This window comes from Antedon mediterranea, chromosome 4 (genome assembly GCF_964355755.1).
Source record: "Antedon mediterranea chromosome 4, ecAntMedi1.1, whole genome shotgun sequence".
Classification (NCBI taxonomy): domain Eukaryota; kingdom Metazoa; phylum Echinodermata; class Crinoidea; order Comatulida; family Antedonidae; genus Antedon; species Antedon mediterranea.
Window position 1 is genome coordinate 21,753,623 of NC_092673.1, and position 19,259 is coordinate 21,772,881.

The 19,259-nt window shown below is 32.2% G+C and overlaps 1 protein-coding gene across 1 annotated transcript in view; it reads right to left on the reverse strand.

Annotated features, from left to right (window-relative positions):
- Positions 1-19,259, reverse strand: part of LOC140046903 (ligand-dependent nuclear receptor corepressor-like protein) — a 33,265-nt gene that overhangs the window by 7,516 nt on the left and 6,490 nt on the right. The window contains exons 2-5 of the mRNA XM_072091650.1: positions 11,315-11,380; positions 5,935-6,023; positions 2,878-2,941; positions 381-519 (exon numbers count right to left, since the gene is read on the reverse strand). Coding sequence (XP_071947751.1) covers positions 381-519; positions 2,878-2,941; positions 5,935-6,023; positions 11,315-11,380 — 358 coding nt within the window. The remainder of the gene's footprint in view (positions 1-380; positions 520-2,877; positions 2,942-5,934; positions 6,024-11,314; positions 11,381-19,259) is intronic.

Consider the following 19,259-nt stretch of genomic DNA (forward strand, 5'->3'; position numbering starts at 1 on the left):
AAATATGGTAGTGATATGACATCATCATGTCCATAAACTGTATGGGCACATCACATTTTTTGTCACGTAAAGTTTGATAGTGTAGACCGAGCTTTAGAATTTTATTGTGCAGCCTTGTTGAAAAAAAATTGCTTATGTGGTTAATTTCGCATTTTTCCTAAATTATTAAATTATTTTATGATCAACATCTTTTCAATGAGTTGATGATAGTGCTTTGCTATGAGTTGATGATATTGGTCATATTTTAACCTGTACAAGAAATTCATACCCTAAACCAAAATGTTTTTTTTTTCAGGGACTTGCTTTAATTTCCTGATTTTCAACATTCTTTGTTTCATTAGGGTTTTATAAAAAATGCTTACAGATATTAAGTAACTTACTTGACTTTTATGAAAGGCACCTTGAGAGATGACCGATTTTTTTGTGGTGTTGCTAAGGATAGTGGACTGTCTGTACTGTGATCATCTTCAACAATACCCGCTCGGCTTAGGTCCAATGGTTGGCCATCAGTATAATCTCCTACGAAAATATAAAATTATTGGTATATGGTTAAAAATAGATAAATAGTTCTTCTATGAATCTGTTTCCGTGAGGTCTCATCAAGGAGCTTCAAAATGCTGAAGCGGTGAAAATGGTTTCTCTGCGTCATCAAACATTATTTTGATTATTTTCAGGATACTTCATTGACTTTAGTGGTCAATAGTTAGTGACCATCACTATAATCACCTACGAAAAGATATTTCATTGGTGTTAGAAACATTTATATGCAATAATACAACCAAACCATTATTACTATTATTATCATTATTACCCACAGGACTAATAAGTAAGTGTGTAAAGGCATAATCTTGCATTAATTGCTACAGCCTGAGTGAGTGGCCAAGTGGTTAAGCCAGTGGAACCGAATACATAGCCATAACATCGGGAAGAGTTCAGGCTCACTCGCACCATGGTTCTGGTGGTAAAACGAGTCTTCTCAGATAAGGACTATACCGTAGGTCCAGTGATACACATCTGGTCCATGTGCACTTTAAAGAACCTAGTACAACTTTCGAGACGAGTAGGGGGTTACACCGGTGTACTAGTTCACACACAGCCACTGTCACAAACGCATCATAGTACTATACACTGGGCCCACTGAGAGAACTGTCTAAAGATGCTACCCAGTATAAAAAATAAATAACAATAATAATAGCCTTTCTGACCACTAAACACCTACTGTACAACTATATAACATAAAGGTCTGTGTGATATATTTTCTTAGTAAGAACTTAATTCTGGTAGGCTACTCCCATGTTATTCAAAGGTAGAGATACCAATATAGATAAACTGCTTTAAATCCAAAAACAACCAGCAGATGGCATGCATATGGTTTAAACCTCTATCATTACTATTAAAAAGTAAATATTACAGCTGTATGTAATATAACTATTGATAATATGCTCAGATTAGAATAGATATTTATCATGTTGACTACAATACAAAAATTTAATTAACAAAATTTAAATAAATTTATCTCCCGTGTATTATGTTATAAAAACATTTAAAATCATTTTCAAACATATACTGTATACATTTATTTTGCATGTTAATGTTAGTTTACCCATGTTTTTATTTTATTTATATAATACATATTTCCATTCTTAGTTTATTGTGAGATAGTTGGTGTATTTAAAGTGGGCATTAATATTCAGTTTCTTTACTGAAGTTTGTGAATATTGAAATTCTGGGGTAGTAAGCGTTGAGAGTCAACGAAGGCATAGAAAACGATGAAAAAAAAAAATTTGTAAAGAGGAAAATTGTTATAATGAATCGAAAAAATATTTAAATAAACTAATTAGCAGATTCCACGAAACAATTTGGTTATAAATACACAGCTGCTAGAGGGGCATAAAAAGTCAAACAGCTATATACTATATTATCACAGCCAGTTGTTGCTGAATAATTAAAATATAATTATGCTAATTTGCTTCTTTTATGTACATATCATTGTCTGTGACTGGAACAATGCACACAATCAAGCAGCAGACGACGTTTTCATTACCACCAGAGGTCAAAGTCCACTCAACTGTAACAGGTCAACCCTCCCAGTAACGTATTATCATTCATCCCAAATTTGTGCTTCAAATAAAATGCATTTTTGGATGATTAGACAAGTCTTTACTCATTAGATTGTAATGCTACAGATGCTCAAGGTATAGTCTGTATGTAATAGAATGCATTAGATATGAAAGACGCCAGTAGCATATGGCCTTTATGTTTGTAATATCTAAAATTACATTCAGAAATCACTCATTCAAGGTCAAACTTATTTTAATGTAAAATCTAAGGGCACAAGATATTAAATTTAGTGCACAGTGTTTTGGACTTAATACAGTGGACGTTATTATGTCCAGTTTACTACTAGGTACTGTATTTTGGAACAATTTTTACCTTGACTAAAAAGTCAAAGTGTACGATCAAATTAAATAATTTTAGCAAAATACGATAAGTAATTTAAACATGTTAGCTGATAGATAAAATTCAGCAGGGCTTGACCCTGACTAGCCTGTGTATGCAATAACTTGGGAAAGCCACTTATTGCAAGCCAACCTATCATCTTATGTGTTCAGTGGAAGTAAAAACATTTTATCCGATTGACAAAATTCGGCAGGGCTTGACTCTGACTAGCATGTGTGTGCAATAACTTGGGAAAGCCACTTATTGCAAGCCCACCTATCATATCAACCTTTGTGTTCAGTGGTCTAAATGAAAATATACCACTATCAGCATACGTACATGCTCAGTTAAAACATCACACAAGATCAGATAATGTTTAGGGCTAGCAAATGACACGCTATCTAATAAAAAACATCTTTAATGAATTTTATACAATACCTTTTGTATCCAAATTACCACCAGTATATTCATCAATATAGCGTTCATGCCTTGCAATTGATTCCTGAAAAGAAAAACACCAACAAATATACATTTGTTAAAACATAAGTACCACGTTGAAACTACGCCACTGCAATCAGACAATTACAAATTATTTAAATAATTTAACTTCATATATTTTATGTATTGTACTAATCGATTCATTTATAAACTAAAACAATTAAAAAGTGAAACCCAATGATGGTGTACTGTTAAATTGCAAAATCAACCTTAAATGTACAAAACACAAATTGATGTAATCAAAGCAAAACTTGTCTAACTAATGTGCTCTACGGTTACCAGTTAAAATAATAAAGTTGAATGTGAAGTGAATACTTAAGATGCTGTTTACATAAGTACCCTTCAGCCAACTGCAAGCCTACACTTGATAAATTTAATTAAATAAAAAAACCTAATTGTTTAGTTCTACTTTTTATTTTCTGTACTGAATTTTTATTTTTTTAATTAGGCCAAATAAAAAAATATACTTGTTAAGCGTCACACCCTCATAAATTTTCAGGGGCGGGGGGACGGTTTTTTTTTTTTTTTTTACTTTTTATGGAGGTATATTTTTGCACGGTGAACGTTTTGCCCCACTTTTTTTAGGACGAAACGTCAAACTTTTAAAATGCGAAACAGAACAAAATTGACTAGACTAGGCCTATGTATGAAATATTATTGCCTATGACAAAATTGAGTTTTGTATTGTTTATATCCAGACGTAATTAAAACATTAAATTTAATTGCCACCAAGCGAAATTGTAGGCCCTAGGATCGGCCATCCGCCGTCTCTCGCTTGACTCATCTATCCAGGAAATTCCCTATCGCGAGAAGCATGATTTGGTCTCAATAATACTAAATAGTAGTGGGCTGATTTATAGTTTGAAAACAGCTTACGGCATTTCTTAAGTGAATTTTTATTCAAGGTATTCATTCTTCTTTGATGAATCCTTTGCCAATTGCTGTGTAAATCAGTATTTAAAGTTGTGATGCAAAAAGTGTATGTAATTATTCCACAGGTAAACCAGGCATAAGGAAACCCATCGCCCAACAGGACCTCGCGGTGTGCCGATCTCGAGATCATCGTAAACAAAATTGGTAGAGTCCATTATGTATGGGGTGTTTCCTATTTACGAACCTATAAAAAAACGCGCTTCGACCACTGTGTAGGCAAAATATTTATTTCGTTAAATCCCTAAATTGATAATCGCGTATTCTGTAATCACGTGACTGATGATGTAATCCTCAGCGACGTACTAAATGCACATGATTTAATGTGTTGGGGAAAAAGCCTGCTGTTTACCACATTACATGATTCACGGTGCTATTCGCGTTTCCTTGACGTAAATCGGCGGCGTGTAAATAGAGAGGTTTCGCAATCTTACGAATACGATAACGAAAACGGATACGTCACGCACACGTATTCGTTTTCGTAAGCCATAAAAAAAATCTGTTTCGCATGGCAACGAAATATTGAGGCGCGTCCAAAATATGATTGCGGTAAATTTGAGCGAAGCGCAGATACGTGTTGCTTGGTGTGCTTGGCTGCCTAGGCCTAGCGTAACATCAAAGCGAGTGAGGACTTTAAAAACTGCTATTTATTTAAATTGACCTGGCATTTTAGTAAATTACTTTAGTAAATTACTTTCAATAAATCTATAATTATATTATAATCATGAATCATTCCTAATTCAAATGCAAAATGTGCAAAATAGATCAAAAACTATACTCATTTTGTAGTTACGAATATGACTGGTGATATTCGTCAACACGAATACGCTTTACGAATATGAAATGGGGATCAGCTCAAAAGTTTCACAAATGTATGACGTATCCGTTTTCGTTATCGTATTTGTAAGGTTGCGAAACCTCCCTAATGAAACAATTGTTTTCACCAAAATGCCGTTGTCGACATAGAGCGATCGGCGGCTAGCGTTGGCTAAGATAAAAAAGTACGTATTTTTCAAAAATTACACTAGCCTAACAAACATTTGCTAGTTTTGAAATTTTTAACTAGCAATTATGAAGAATCTACTAGCAAAATGCTAGTTTGCTAGCGTGAATTTCGAGCCCTACTCTGGAGCTGGGCCGGGCCGCTGAACTTTCCGTTGTATATGGGTAAAAAAAAAAAATAAATAAAAAGAGAGGCGGCTGGATAATCAGGAGCGGACGCTGACGCTTAACAAGTATGTTTTTTTATTTGGCCTTATTTCATTTTCAAAAACAGTAAAACCTATCTACAGGTATAATTATTAACATGAAATTGTGTGGGCAATCATTTAGTTAGTTGGTTTACAGATCATCAAATGGTTCTTATATTTGTACAAAATATAAAAATTGACTTCGTCCTTCGGATGGAACGTAAACCTGTTAGTTCCTGATGGTACCTCGTATGCTGATACCCGCAGATACCTTAATATCATCACTCTATCTGAACGCCGCGAGAAGTTGTCAAGAAAATTCTTTGATAAAATGAAAAAAGAAGATCATAGATTACACTCTCTCCTACCTAAACCTCCCACACACAACCATCAGCTCCGACGCGTTAGATCATTCACCCTCCCCAAAGTCAGGACACAACGCACAAAAAACTTCATTACTTTCCACGGAGTTTTCAATGATTGGTGAATGATCAGAAACTGAGTTATGACAAGCAAATTGTGAACCTCTATTGGTTTGTGTTACTGGATGTACTATGATGGCCATTGAAAGACTGATTTGTGGACTATGATATATTTTAGTAACTTGTTTGGTTTGTGTTATACTATGTTTTTTTTTTTTTTTTTTTTTTCTTTGATAAAGTTTTTTAAATATTTATGTCAACTTCATCACTGTTTACTGGATGCAATAAAGGAGAAAGAATAGGAATAAAAACATTTAAAATAGGAATCATCTCCCAGTGTGTGCTATAGTATCATGCTAGACAGTAGTGGTTCGTAGATGCGTAATTCCCATTTCCCAGTTAGACTGACGGACAAATTCAAAATATATTTATTTTTGCATTTTAATAGTGTTTACCTTGACTAATTGTTTTCTTGCCATACATAGTTGGCAGATCTCAGCAAACGATGGATCCCAATCCTCTGTTTGTCTCCCTGTCTCTTCATCTAAGCAACAACAAAAAAAAAAAAAAAAAACTTTTAATCAAATACGTCCTTGAAACAAAAATGTTTTTTTTTTAAAATGATGGATATAGAAAATTATATAACGCCTATATTTCCATTAATCAAGTGTTTGAATTTAGGGATTGCAGACACGTTGGTGGCGCTCTCAATTTTAAACTCACTTACATAACTATGATATAACATAATTCAATTCACTTCAGGTTTATTAAAAATATAAGTGGCATTTCAGAATAGAGTAATCTGAATTGCGCCAAATTTATATTTTAATATACAGTAAAAAGTATAGCAATATATAAAATTCCATTTTAAAAGTTCATTCAAATAAAACATGTACAAATCTAACAATAAAAAAAATACATACAATACAAAACAAACTAACAATACTACATTTAGAATATTGCCAAAAAAATAATAATAATAATGTGATTTGTTTTGGCTATTTTCAATATAAAAAATGTAAAATTGTTTTGCGAATATTTAAAGTATTAAAAATAAGATGAATGATTTATGAAATAATTTGCATTAACTTTATTGGTTCAGTTGATGGTTTGTGTTTGAGTCAAAATGACAGAATGTTTTTTTCTCATTATTATAACAGTAAAAAACCATTTTTCAATCTAATGATATTTTTTTGTCATTTAGATGCACGATATTCAACGTGGACTTAGAGAAACAAAAAATGTAATTCAATTCTAAAGCTCTGTCTACACTATCAAACTTTATGTGACAAAAAAAAATGTGATGTGCCCATATATGGACATGATGTCATATTACTACCATATTTTGACATATCAACACCAAATTTGGCCATACTACACTTTTTTTGTCAAACTAGTTTGATAGTGTAGAGAAAAAAAACCAATAACATTTGAAATACTGCAAACATAGTAAACTATTAATAACAGTGTTATTTATGTAAAAATTTTGTGAATTTTTATGCTAACTACTTTTGTCACGTAATAATTATTCAAGGATGCTTGTTCATCCCTTTCTTTTTGCTACTTTTGTTCTATATATTATTTTCTCTGCAGTGATGAATATGAAGTTGAATAAATAAATAGTAAACATCTCTCGATGAAACATAGTTGTAGAATCGCATCACAAATAGAATCAATGAATCAACAAAGACAATTATTAGTTTCATAAATAACTGTCAAACTGGAACATAATGATATCTTTCTTGGCAACTTTGCATCAATCACTAGGAAAACTGTGCAACAAAGCTGCTGCCACTATGTTATATTAATCATCATAAATACAGCAATGTGTATTTTCACATTTGTATGACAAAAAGTTGGTACTACAATCTTCCTTCTTTTTTTAAAATTTATTTTATTATTGAGACAAACGCTGAAAAAGTTGACATTGTTTGCACCATGAGTGTGTACCCTAAAGGCTTTCAAATGCATTGAACGGCATAGAAAGCTATGTATACACTATCAAACTAGTTTGACAAAAATGTGTCCAAATATGGTAGTGATATGGTCAAATATGGTAGTGATATGGTCAAATATGGTAGTGATATGTTCAAATATGGTAGTGATATGGTCAAATATGGTAGTGATATGACATCATCATGTCCATATATGGGCACATCACATTTCTTTGTCACATAAAGTTTGATAGTGTAGGCAAGCCTTTAGGCATAATGTACAGTAGCTCACTTTCTATGGGAAAGAAAGAAAGTAGGAAAGTTGGGGAAGGAAGGAGTGGAGAGATGGTGTAGCAGCCTGGAAAGAGTGACGGTCAGTAACCCCTTGGAACAGGGAGAAAGCCGACTCAAATAAAAGATGATGATGATCATGATGATGATGACAATCACAGTTGGTCATAGTTCAGTGTTACCATCCCTTAAGCTCTGTCCACACTACCAAACTTTAAGTGAAAAAAACATGTGATGTGCCCATATATGGACATGATGATGTCATACGGTATCACTACCATATTTAAGCATTATCACTACCATATTTGGGCACATCACAAACTAGTTTGATAGTGTAGACAGAGCTTTACTTTCATGTGTTCATCCAACACACATTTCACAACCATCTTTTTTTTATGCCTCGATAAATAGACCTTGAATATTTTACAGTATGATTGTAACCAAACAAATAAGAAAAATATGCTTAAAATGAGAGGGAGTTTGATTGAAACTGTGAACGAGCTAGTACTATATAACATGTAAAGCAATGCTGCATATTAATTAATGAATGCCTCTCACAAAATGATCTACAGCTAACAAAAGGACAGTCATAAATTTTAAACATTTATTAGCCATGTATAGTACCAGTAACTAAAAAATCACCTGTCAGTCCCTAGCAACTTGACCTCATATGCTAATTAGGAAGCATTCAAAGGTCAAACTACCCCTAACTACTATTGCCAGTTATATTACAGTAGTCAATCTTTGTTCTTTAAGATCATACTGTAAGGATTTTAAGATCATACTAAAGGACTGTATGAATCCAGTTGCATCTGATATTCAGTAACAATTCTAAATATATATATTCTATATTGTCCCCTAATAAAAAAATCATTTTTAAAATTTGATTTGTTGAAAATGCAAATTTATTGTCACATAATAATTGACAAAAAACTCGATCGAAAAAAAAAAAAAAAATGTTCCCCTGAAAAAAATGAATGTAATTTAAAGCAAAATATACCTAAATTGTCTGTCAGACAATTGTTTTTGGTTAAAATTAACCATTTCTTTTGTCATTTTATAAGTGAAAACATTATTTTTTTTTATACGAAAGTGATTAACTTTATTAAAACTACAAAATAACATATTCAAAGTCTGATTTAATTAATCTTCATTTTTCATGTTTTTGGGGTCAATACATCTTTAAATATTAATTTACCCATGACATTATTTTTGTTTAAGAGTGTATCAATGGTATTTGTATCTGTCAAAGGTTTTATTGATTTCAACTTTTATTGATATATTGGTTGTTTGGATCTTTCTAAATGGCTCAATTTGACCGTCTAATTTGAACATCTAATTTGACCGTTTAATTGAACTAGAGTATTCTGAAATCATAATGGGTCTACTTGTAAAGTATAGACATAAAATACTCACTGCTTTACTGTGTGAACAGGCACTAAGCACAGGTCAAATATTTTAGTTTCATTGCGTTTTCTAATTTTCTGGTACATTAAGTAGCCAAATAATACTAGCAGCTTATTTAGAATTTATTACAGATTAAACTACCATATTTTATACTCAATATTAAAAAAGATATTATACACCAATATCTTTGACATCCTATAGTATAATGAATTTTATATATGAATTTTTGTTTAATATTTGTCAATCTTTGTCAATATAAATTTCTATTGTTATTTTATTATGATAATGGACAAATAAAGCATTTCAGTATATTAACAAGATCACAAATGCATTTCAATTTTTAATTTAGTACAAATGATGTAATACACTTACAGTACTTAAACATTTAACAACATTATTAAATTGTAGTTTGTTTTAGAAATAGAAGAAGGAGAATAATTTCATCTAATTCATGTAGAAACCATCATTTTATTAATTATTTAACACACATTATACACAACGTTGTCCTTGGTATGTGTTGTTTTCCGTCACCTATTAATAACACCGTTTGTGTGACCCAAGTGTCTATTTTACATTGAATATATTATCAGTTGTTCAGGATTTCATGCATCTATCCATTTAGCTGCCATTTTTACTATATTTTATTAGCTTTTGTTTAATCCCAGTAGGAGCCCACAAAAGAAGACAGAGCTATGGATATTGTAAGGAGCCTTTAAAAGAAGAAGAGGAAGGGAGACTGTTAAAAGCCTTGAAAGGAAGGGGCAGGGAATACCGCGACAGTAGTGTTCTCGAAAGAAGATTGGGCAGGGGAGACTGTACTTAATAAAAGAAGTTGGGGCAGGGGAGACTGTACTTAACCTATAAAAGACTGGGAAAGGAAGACTGTACATAGCCTATATTAAAAGAGGACTGGGCAGGGGAGACTGTACATAGCCTATATTAAAAGAGTACTGGGCAGGGGAGACTGTACATAGCCTATAAAAGAAGACTGGGCAGGGGAGACTGTACATAACCTATAGAAGAAGATGGGGCAAGAGAGACTGTACATAGCCTATATTAAAAGATGACTGGGCAGGGGAGACTGTACATAGCCTATAAAAGAAGATGAGGCAGGGGAGACTGTACATAGCCTATAAAAGAATGGGGCAGGGGAGACTGTACATACAGTAGCCTGTAAAAGAAGATGGGGCAGGGGAGACTGTACATAGCCTATATTAAAAGAGGACTGGGCAGGGGAGACTGTACATAGCCTATAAAAGAAGATGGGGCAGGGGAGACTGTACATAGCCTATAAAAGAGGACTGGGCAGGGAAGACTGTACATAGCCTATAAAAGAGGACTGGGCAGGGGAGACTGTACATAGCCTATATTAAAAGAGGACTGGGCAGGGGAGACTGTACATAACCTATATTAAAAGATGACTGGGCAGGGGAGACTGTACAGTACATAGCCTATAAAAGAAGATGGGGCAGGGGAGACTGTACATAGCCTATAAAAGAAGATGGGGCAGGGGAGACTGTACATAGCCTATATTAAAAGAGGACTGGGCAGGGGAGACTGTACATAACCTATAAAAGAAGATGGGGCAGGGAGGACTGGGGACTAAGAAGAAGACCATCAGCTCTTGAGTACAATGGTCTTCATGTTTGAACATCAAGCTAATGATCTGGTTGACATTAAATTAAGTGTTAAATTGTCACCACGAGTTAAAGTATATTTAATATTTTGGATATCAGAACCTTTAATATTTAAAATAAATCTGTGTAAGCATACAGTATCTAAACGTAGAAAGCCGGGAGTAAAGTCCATATTTATTGCATTCAACATTCTTTACAGTATTAACGTTTCTCTTACTACAGACACTTTGCCTTTGGACTACTGTAGTGGCCAATTACTGATTAATGAATTATATGCCCCAAGAAATATTTGACTTATTATTTATTTTAAACTGCAGATAAGTTTTATTGATTCAAGCTTTATTCTGACGTTTGTTACAAATTGCATTTTACGTTATTCTTATAATATATTAGGATTAAATTTGATATAATATTATGTTAAAACAAAAACCTTCATCATAATGGTCTCATTTAAAATCCAGATGATATTAACTGGAGGTCATAAAAGATGAACATGTTTATTGATGAAATATTGTGATAAAAAAACGGCTCAGATCACTTTTGCGAGATGCTGTTATTGTACCTACCGTTAAAGGGCGTTATCCTCTTCACCGATTCCACCCCATAAAGCTCCTTTACAACACACTCAAATCCTACGAGAAAAAAAACCAACAATAAGATATTAGAGAAGCTTAAGGGTACAAGAGATAATTGGAAAGCATAGGTTTCACTGTCAAGGACATACATGCTGATTTATAGATATTCCCTTCATAGTCATTACTACTACACACTGTATTCAAATATGTTCATTAACATTTTGCCAATACAACCCATCAAAATATCAAAAATTTATAAAGTCTGCAGAAAAACAAAATTACTTTCACTGAGCCGTATGAATTATGTCACACCGAAGAACAATAACTTGTTTGTCAGTTTTAAAGAATGCAAAATCTTTGTTATAAATAAAATGCTATCAAATGTAGTATGATGTAATTATTAATTCATAGTGTACATTACTTTATCAAAGACATACAGTAAATTATAAATAAACCATCCAATTGTATCTTTTGTACATTTTGGCATCGTGTTGATATAATGCACTAATCATCCTTGTGTGTTATTCTGAGTTTGTGAAGACAAAACTGCTTACATAGGGAGAGGGTGTGGATTGGTTACACCCCTCCTTTTGGCCTCTGGGGCTGATCTGTTTTGAACATGTTGGAAGAATAGAGCTGTCACTGTACATTGTAGGTCGCCGGAAATTGTACTTATACATTTATATGAAATAAAATTATAAGTCTACAAAACCATCCCACCATGGTTGGGGTGGAGCTAAGACAATTTTGAAAAATAGAGCCTACTGTACGCCCTGACGCGCACAGACACTTTGCAGGAAAATTACTCAAAAACCAAGCAACTAAATTGAGAAAGAGCAATATTTAGCCCACTAATTCTGAGTAAGGTATATAGCAGTGCAGTTACATAACCAAAGGGCTGTAAAACCGAATTATTGTAAAGTTGTTTATTAGGGCAATTAAAGCTTCCAACACTGTGCAAGTGAGCAAAAAAGTTGCACAAGTGAGTGAGGATACAGCATTAAAGGCAATTCATGCTCACTCAATAAATTTAGCCTAAGACACCGATTTGACTCTCAGATTTTATTATACAGTAGCATATGAATCCACCTAAAAAAGACAGAACTGTGCTGAAGTAGGTACAGAAGTTTTGCTTGCCATGATTATTATGAGAAAAGGAGGCTTTTCACTGATATTAACACACATAATAAACTTCATATACTATAGTCTACCAGGCATTCGGGCGAGAAAAAAAATATGCGGACTGATACCTTTGATAACTTTCTTTTATCTTTCATCAAAACGTTATACGGTTACGCTTCTGAATAAACAAGATTATATGACTGACTGACAATGATATGACAAGTACTGAAATTTAGAGAAATATTAATATCACCTTAAGGTGTAATATGTGCATGTCAAACAACAGAAGAGAAAATTTAAAAATAAATTGATATCAAACAATAACAAGTATTATGTGTATACAGTAGTGATAGAATTTCTATTGTTAAAGAAATTGAACAGAAATTTTAGAACATTTATTTAAGAAAACTATATAATTATAAACCAAATAAAAAAAAGAAAAAAAAAAAAGAAAAATGTAGACTTTAGCACAATAACAAACCCTCCTGCCCAAAACAGAAAAATATAGAAACAAATCGTGGAAAGCGTACTGTAATGTCGGAAAACGTTTCAAGAGACATTTACTAATTTTAATATAAAAATATAAAATGTTAATAAAAATTATATATTTTCAAAGTTATTTTTCAATATCATCATTATTAAATTAGGGTTAAAAAAAAATATAAAATGTTAATAAAAATAAAAAATGTTAATAAAAATAATATATTTTCAAAGTTATTTTTCAATATCATCATTATTAAATTAGGGTTAAACTACGTTTATCTCCTTGATTAATTGTAAATATCAATACTAAACTATTTATGATCTGCCCCAAGTTTCTGCTAATTCTATATTTTTTTCGTAACAGAACACACTTTGAAAACGATGAACAGAATAAAATGAAACACCATGTTTAGTTTAGGGATACACATAAAACCTTTTATTGTTTTTTCCCTTAATTTTGTTCTGGTTTAAAACGACAAACGGAAATAATAAGCATTCAAGGAGGAAATTAAAATTATAAAATTTGTAATTCCATAGAAAAGGGTACAGAGTCGTAAAGTGGAAAATTAACCATATTTTTTGTCGTCTTCGGAAAAGATAAGATTCTCATGGGGGGAACTGTAATAACTATTAGAATTTTAATAAATAGCAAATACGTCAGTTCATCTTCCTGTCCTCAAATGACCCTCAGGGGTCAAGGGTAACGATGGTATTATTTTTTACAATTGTCTAAGTAGCAATGACCTACTGAACATGTTTTAATTTAATTATTATAACTTAATTAAACAGTAACATTCAACCAATAATGACGGCAATGGAGTATTTTTTAGTGTGATGTACAGTAGGCTGTTTTCGGAATGAGTAAACATAAAAAATACTATACTATCCAGTATTATATTATAGCCTACCTTCTAAATAAAATTCTTTTTTTTTTAAAACTAATTTGGAATGTTATTGTTATACACACACAATTAATGTAAATTTTAAATTGATGTACAAGGGGTAAAACTTATTTTCTCACACTATCCATTATTATACTGTACTGTATCCTGCCTTATATATAAAATAAATCGTCATAGTAAATTCAATATTGGCAGTTCCATGCATTAACATTAATATTTTTACTACTGTATATCATTTTGTTTAAAGGTTCAACTGCAAACAAAGGTAACATTATGTTCTCATTGTCATAGCTAGAATTACATCAAAATGATACAATCAAACACAAGTGCCTCTTTAAAGTTTAAAGAATTCCTAGCATGTATTGACGAACCTATAAATCAAATATGTAGTAATGGTGAATGTCTGGAGAGCATGCATGAACTACAAGTCCCTAGTTCAATTGTATGTGAGAGACAGAACTACTGTACTGTAATGACAACAAATTATACAAAAACTCACAGATCAAATGTTGATGAAAAGAAATATATTGAACTAAAATCAATTTGTACAGAATTTAAAAAAAAAGGAAAAATATTGAAATAAAAGTCAAATTACTGAATTATCTTGACCAACTACCAATGTAAGAAGACAAAAAGGCATTAATTAACTAATTATTAAAATGAGTTTAAATTAACTTTTTATGATCAATTGTTTCTTAAACTAAAACGTAGGAAACCACACATAGGGCCTGTTTCTGCTGCAACTGCTCAAAATACGGTATAAAAATACGGTATAAAATACGGTATTTTTTATACCGTATTTTTTAGTACCCCGTTTCTGCTAACAATACTTCTTTGGTGGTCGTGTTAAATTTCCTTTTTTTTACCCAAATTGCCATTCATTTATTTGATCGATAATTAAAAGTCGCAATAAAGGAAGTTTTACGTCTCACTTTCAACAGCCTAGCCCTAGTGATAGAGATGTTGTGAGAGCACAGAAAACATCGTAATGGGGACAATTAATTCGTTCCCTCCCCAAGTTATTGTATTTTGCAATGTTGTACTGCTTTTGCAGGCTCTTCAGCTTTGAGTTTACTTGCTTTGGAGACAAGTCTATTCCATACTCCTGCTTTATTTTTTTAGAAATGTCTTTATAAATGTGGTTGTCCCTTTTATTACCTTTTAGTTGGCCAGACATTTTAGCTTCCCCACACCAATTTTTTTTTATTAAAACTGTGACGTCTTCGCTCCACATTTTCGCCGAATATATATATACACATGTGTAAAACAGCTGACAGCGACAGAAAATAAAAATACGAATGTTGACCTTTTGTCATGTAAAAAAAAAATACGGTATTTTTTATTGGCAGCAGAAACGGGTACAAAAAATACGGTATAAATTTGTAAATACCGTATTTTATCCACAAATTTTGTGGGGAAAATATGGTATACAAAATACGGTATATTTTTTATGAGCGCAGTTTCTGCTGCCAAAAATATACTGTATATATACGGTATTAAAAAAATACCGTATAATATACGGTATTTAGTTGGCAGCAGAAACAGGGCCATTCTGGACCAATAATACAATGTGAATAATGTTTACCGTTATTTGGATTAATAATATTTATAATATTCTTTTTTCAACATCTATAAATTGAGAGGTTTTATAAAATGTGTACATTTTAATTTCAATGTAAACATTACTGTACAGCAACAAGAACTCTGCAGTAGTTGGTAATTTCAATTTGTACTGTGCAATAAAAGATAGAAATAAAAAGCAAAGAATTAAAAAGAAAAGTCAAAATAATACAAGAGGTCTTTGGCTTTTTGCTAATAAAACGCTTCAATCTCTGGAGACTGTTTACATACAAGTTTTGAGTGCGAAAGGATGTGTGAATTGACTAAAAGCCCTATTGCAAACCCCATAGGGAGACCCCCATTTCCTGTAAAAGACTCACCAATGATCAATGTGCTTCAAAAAGACAAATCGAGAAACAACTCTCATTTTGTCTTTTCGATTAAATTTACTGCAAATGATTATGTAATTTATACCAAATAATAATATACATCCTTGATCACGAAAAAGTACAGTATTCTAAAGGTGATTTCACCTATAATGTTTTAAAAATTCATTTTAGTATAGAAAACTTATAAATGCTAAGTACTGTATGTGGCATCAAACAACACTATTTAAGAGGATGTTTAACTACCATAACAGTAGTAACAATGCAAATCCTGTTTTTAAAACAATATAAATATATCGTTTGTTATAACAGTAAACAAGGTCACAAAAATTGATTGTGTTTTGTGACATTAACATGATATAAAACGGTCTGCCCTCTTCACTGGGCATCCTGTCGGTTATATCGTGAACCTGCGAGAAGGCCCGCAAGGAAAGGGTGGAGATTCCTGCTTATCTGAGTCACTCTCAAATTTTGGGGGTCACATATGATATAAGGATTATACACAATTTGCTTCTAATTACAACTTTCCTTATATCGGCAAGAACATTTTTGCTATCATATAAATTGTGCGAATCACTCTTGTTGTCAAGTACGATATAAGCCTTTTACGAAACTATCAATCAAAATAATTGTCGTTGATAATTCCATCTTGGGTTGTAAACGAAAACGAAAACTGCAATTTCATGACCAAGTTATCATCAATCAGATATTTCTTAATATCCATTAGAAAAATGAATGTGTGGCCTATGGCCTTTGGCATTTGGTAGGCTTTAAACTGAGTAGACATTTACTTAAATGATTTTCTAAAATGAATAATTTGATGTTTTATCAAAGAAGAATGGGCCATTTATAAATATTCAAATTCAGAATAATTAGTTTTAATTTAATAAAACTGATCAATTGAAATGCTTTAATCTATTATAACATTTAAATTATTGGTTTTATACTGATTTACATTTATATTTAAAATTAAAAAACAGTTTTTAACCAAAATCCTTGTGGATTCCAAAAAGGTAGATTTACTATTTCTATAAAGCACATACATATTTTTGTGTTATAAAACCTGTTTGCAAGTTTGCATAATATAAAATATATAAATAAATAAAAATAAAATCACTATGAAAGTAATCTTCATCTGGTGCAAACATTAATTTTGGGTTAGGCATCTTTAAACACCTGCATTTTAAACACTTGGATACAGTACTCCTACTGTTAGTACAGTATTAACAATCAACATGGGGGATACCTATGGAAACAAGCTCTAGAGCTGATAGAGTTATCCTCTTGCTCTCATCTTGTCATGAGTATACAGTATACATGGCCTAAATGGGTTTTTCTGGCCAGTCAGTTAAAAATAAACTTATACTGTAATGGTCAAATACCAAGATACTAAGTATATCTTGGTATTTGACCATTACAGTATAAGTTTATTTTTAACTGACCGGCCAGAAAAACCCAAGTATTACTTGGCAGTAAAGATCTACTGACAATGATTTACAGGTACTACTGTGGAGATCTGCTGTACTGTGATGTCTTGTATTGCAGCTAGAATTTATCACTTTTTAATATATTTCTTCTTAATATTTAAAAATTGATAAAAACTATCTATAATTTAAATTTTGAATGAATAACATGATAATGATGAGGACATGATAACACTGCCAGTATTGTAATTTACTATAGGATTCCATAATATCAAATCTAAATGGCATCACCATGATTTTAAAAAGATCTAAAAATAGTTTACATATTATTATAAATGCTAAATTATATGATGTAAAATATGTAGGAACAAGGTCAAGTTTGCCGACATTCACTACTGTATGTGACACGTCGTTGTGTTGATGAGGTTTTACCATACTTAGCTACAGTTGACTCACTGATTACATAAAAACATGTTTTGATTCCACAAATCTTAAGTTAATATCTTTGACTGGTTTAAGATGGTCATGTGATCAGCATTATTAGATTAGCATGATATGATATTAAAAGTGATATTTGTCTGTTGTCTCCAAAACTTCTTTCTCACTGTCATCTATTAATCAGATTATCTGTAATGTCATTGGTCAATAGAATGTTGACACGACCTAGTACCCAGTGCCATTCATTAAATTCAATCTAAATATTAGGGAGCTTTCAATATTGGGAAGAACAACGACCTACAGTAACTACTGTAGGTCTGATATAATAATGTGTCGTTGGTCATCATATGGACCTACTGTAGAAACTATCAAAACTGTATATGAGGGGGGGGGGGGGCAGTGTGGTGCGAAGAACCACATCGCAATATCTCCGCATGCGCACAATGAATTAACAAGACGTAGTTTGTTTGTCGCAAATCAAAAGCTCCCTACTAATAATAGAGAGGTTTTCAGATTAATTTCATACATAGTTTGTAATTGGTATGTTATGTACTGTATAGTGTTCTCTGAAACCACATTTGTTTGTGCCTCTATACTTTTAATAATACTACTACTGTATGTCAGTAGTACAGTGGATGCACTGTACTATGATAAATGCGGCCCAAACAAAGCTATACTGGGATTGGAATTATACAAACAGCTGGAACAGGGGCTAAATTTGACACCAGGGTACAGTAGCCCCCTGGGTCTTTAGAGTCCACACAAGATATGTACTTTACACTGGACCTCCATTTTATGTTGTTAACCTTTGGTGGAGAACAGTCTGAAACAAGCGCTGATTTTATAGTTATATGTTGCAGTGCTCAGCGCTGCAGAGCCATTACCTTACAGTAACCACTTGGTCACTCAACTTTAATACCCAATTGTGTTTTTTAACTATGATTATCGTCTTCGATTTGTGACAGAGACTCAAAGTTATATTAAAGCAATTGAACAATACTATTACTGTTCATTTGATATAGAAATAATTAGCTGAACTCTTGATATTAATGTAATTACATCTGCAGGGTAAGAAACATAAATAGATTTTAATGATTGAATTATACAACCAGGGGAAACAAATAAGTAAAGACTTAACTGTAACAATAGGAATGGTAAACAATGAAGAGGTACAATGGCTTCAACCAACAAAATAAATAAACGCTTTTTGTTCTGGAAACAAAACAAATAAAGAATTTGGAGAACTTTACTGTCATATTAAAACACCAATAATTAACACAATAAATATATTGAGTATTTGCTGGGTTTAACAATGAAAATGTATTTAATTAATATAGAAATAAAAAAAAAGTGTTCTATTTGGACTTGCAAACAAGGGTCAGTATAGGATGTTGTTACTTTAAATAGGTCTACAGAAGGGCTATCTGATAGTCACAGAGTGTCAACATTAATTTGTTTCTTTAAGTTTTTGCATGAATCATGGGTGATATGATGGGCATAGTCATGTACTGTCTAGCATTTTGAGTTGTGTCGGCTTGAACTTGAAATATAGGGAGGGGCGGGAAGAGAGAGGGGTAATAATTTATCATTACAAACATCAAACTAAGGTGCTTTAATAAGA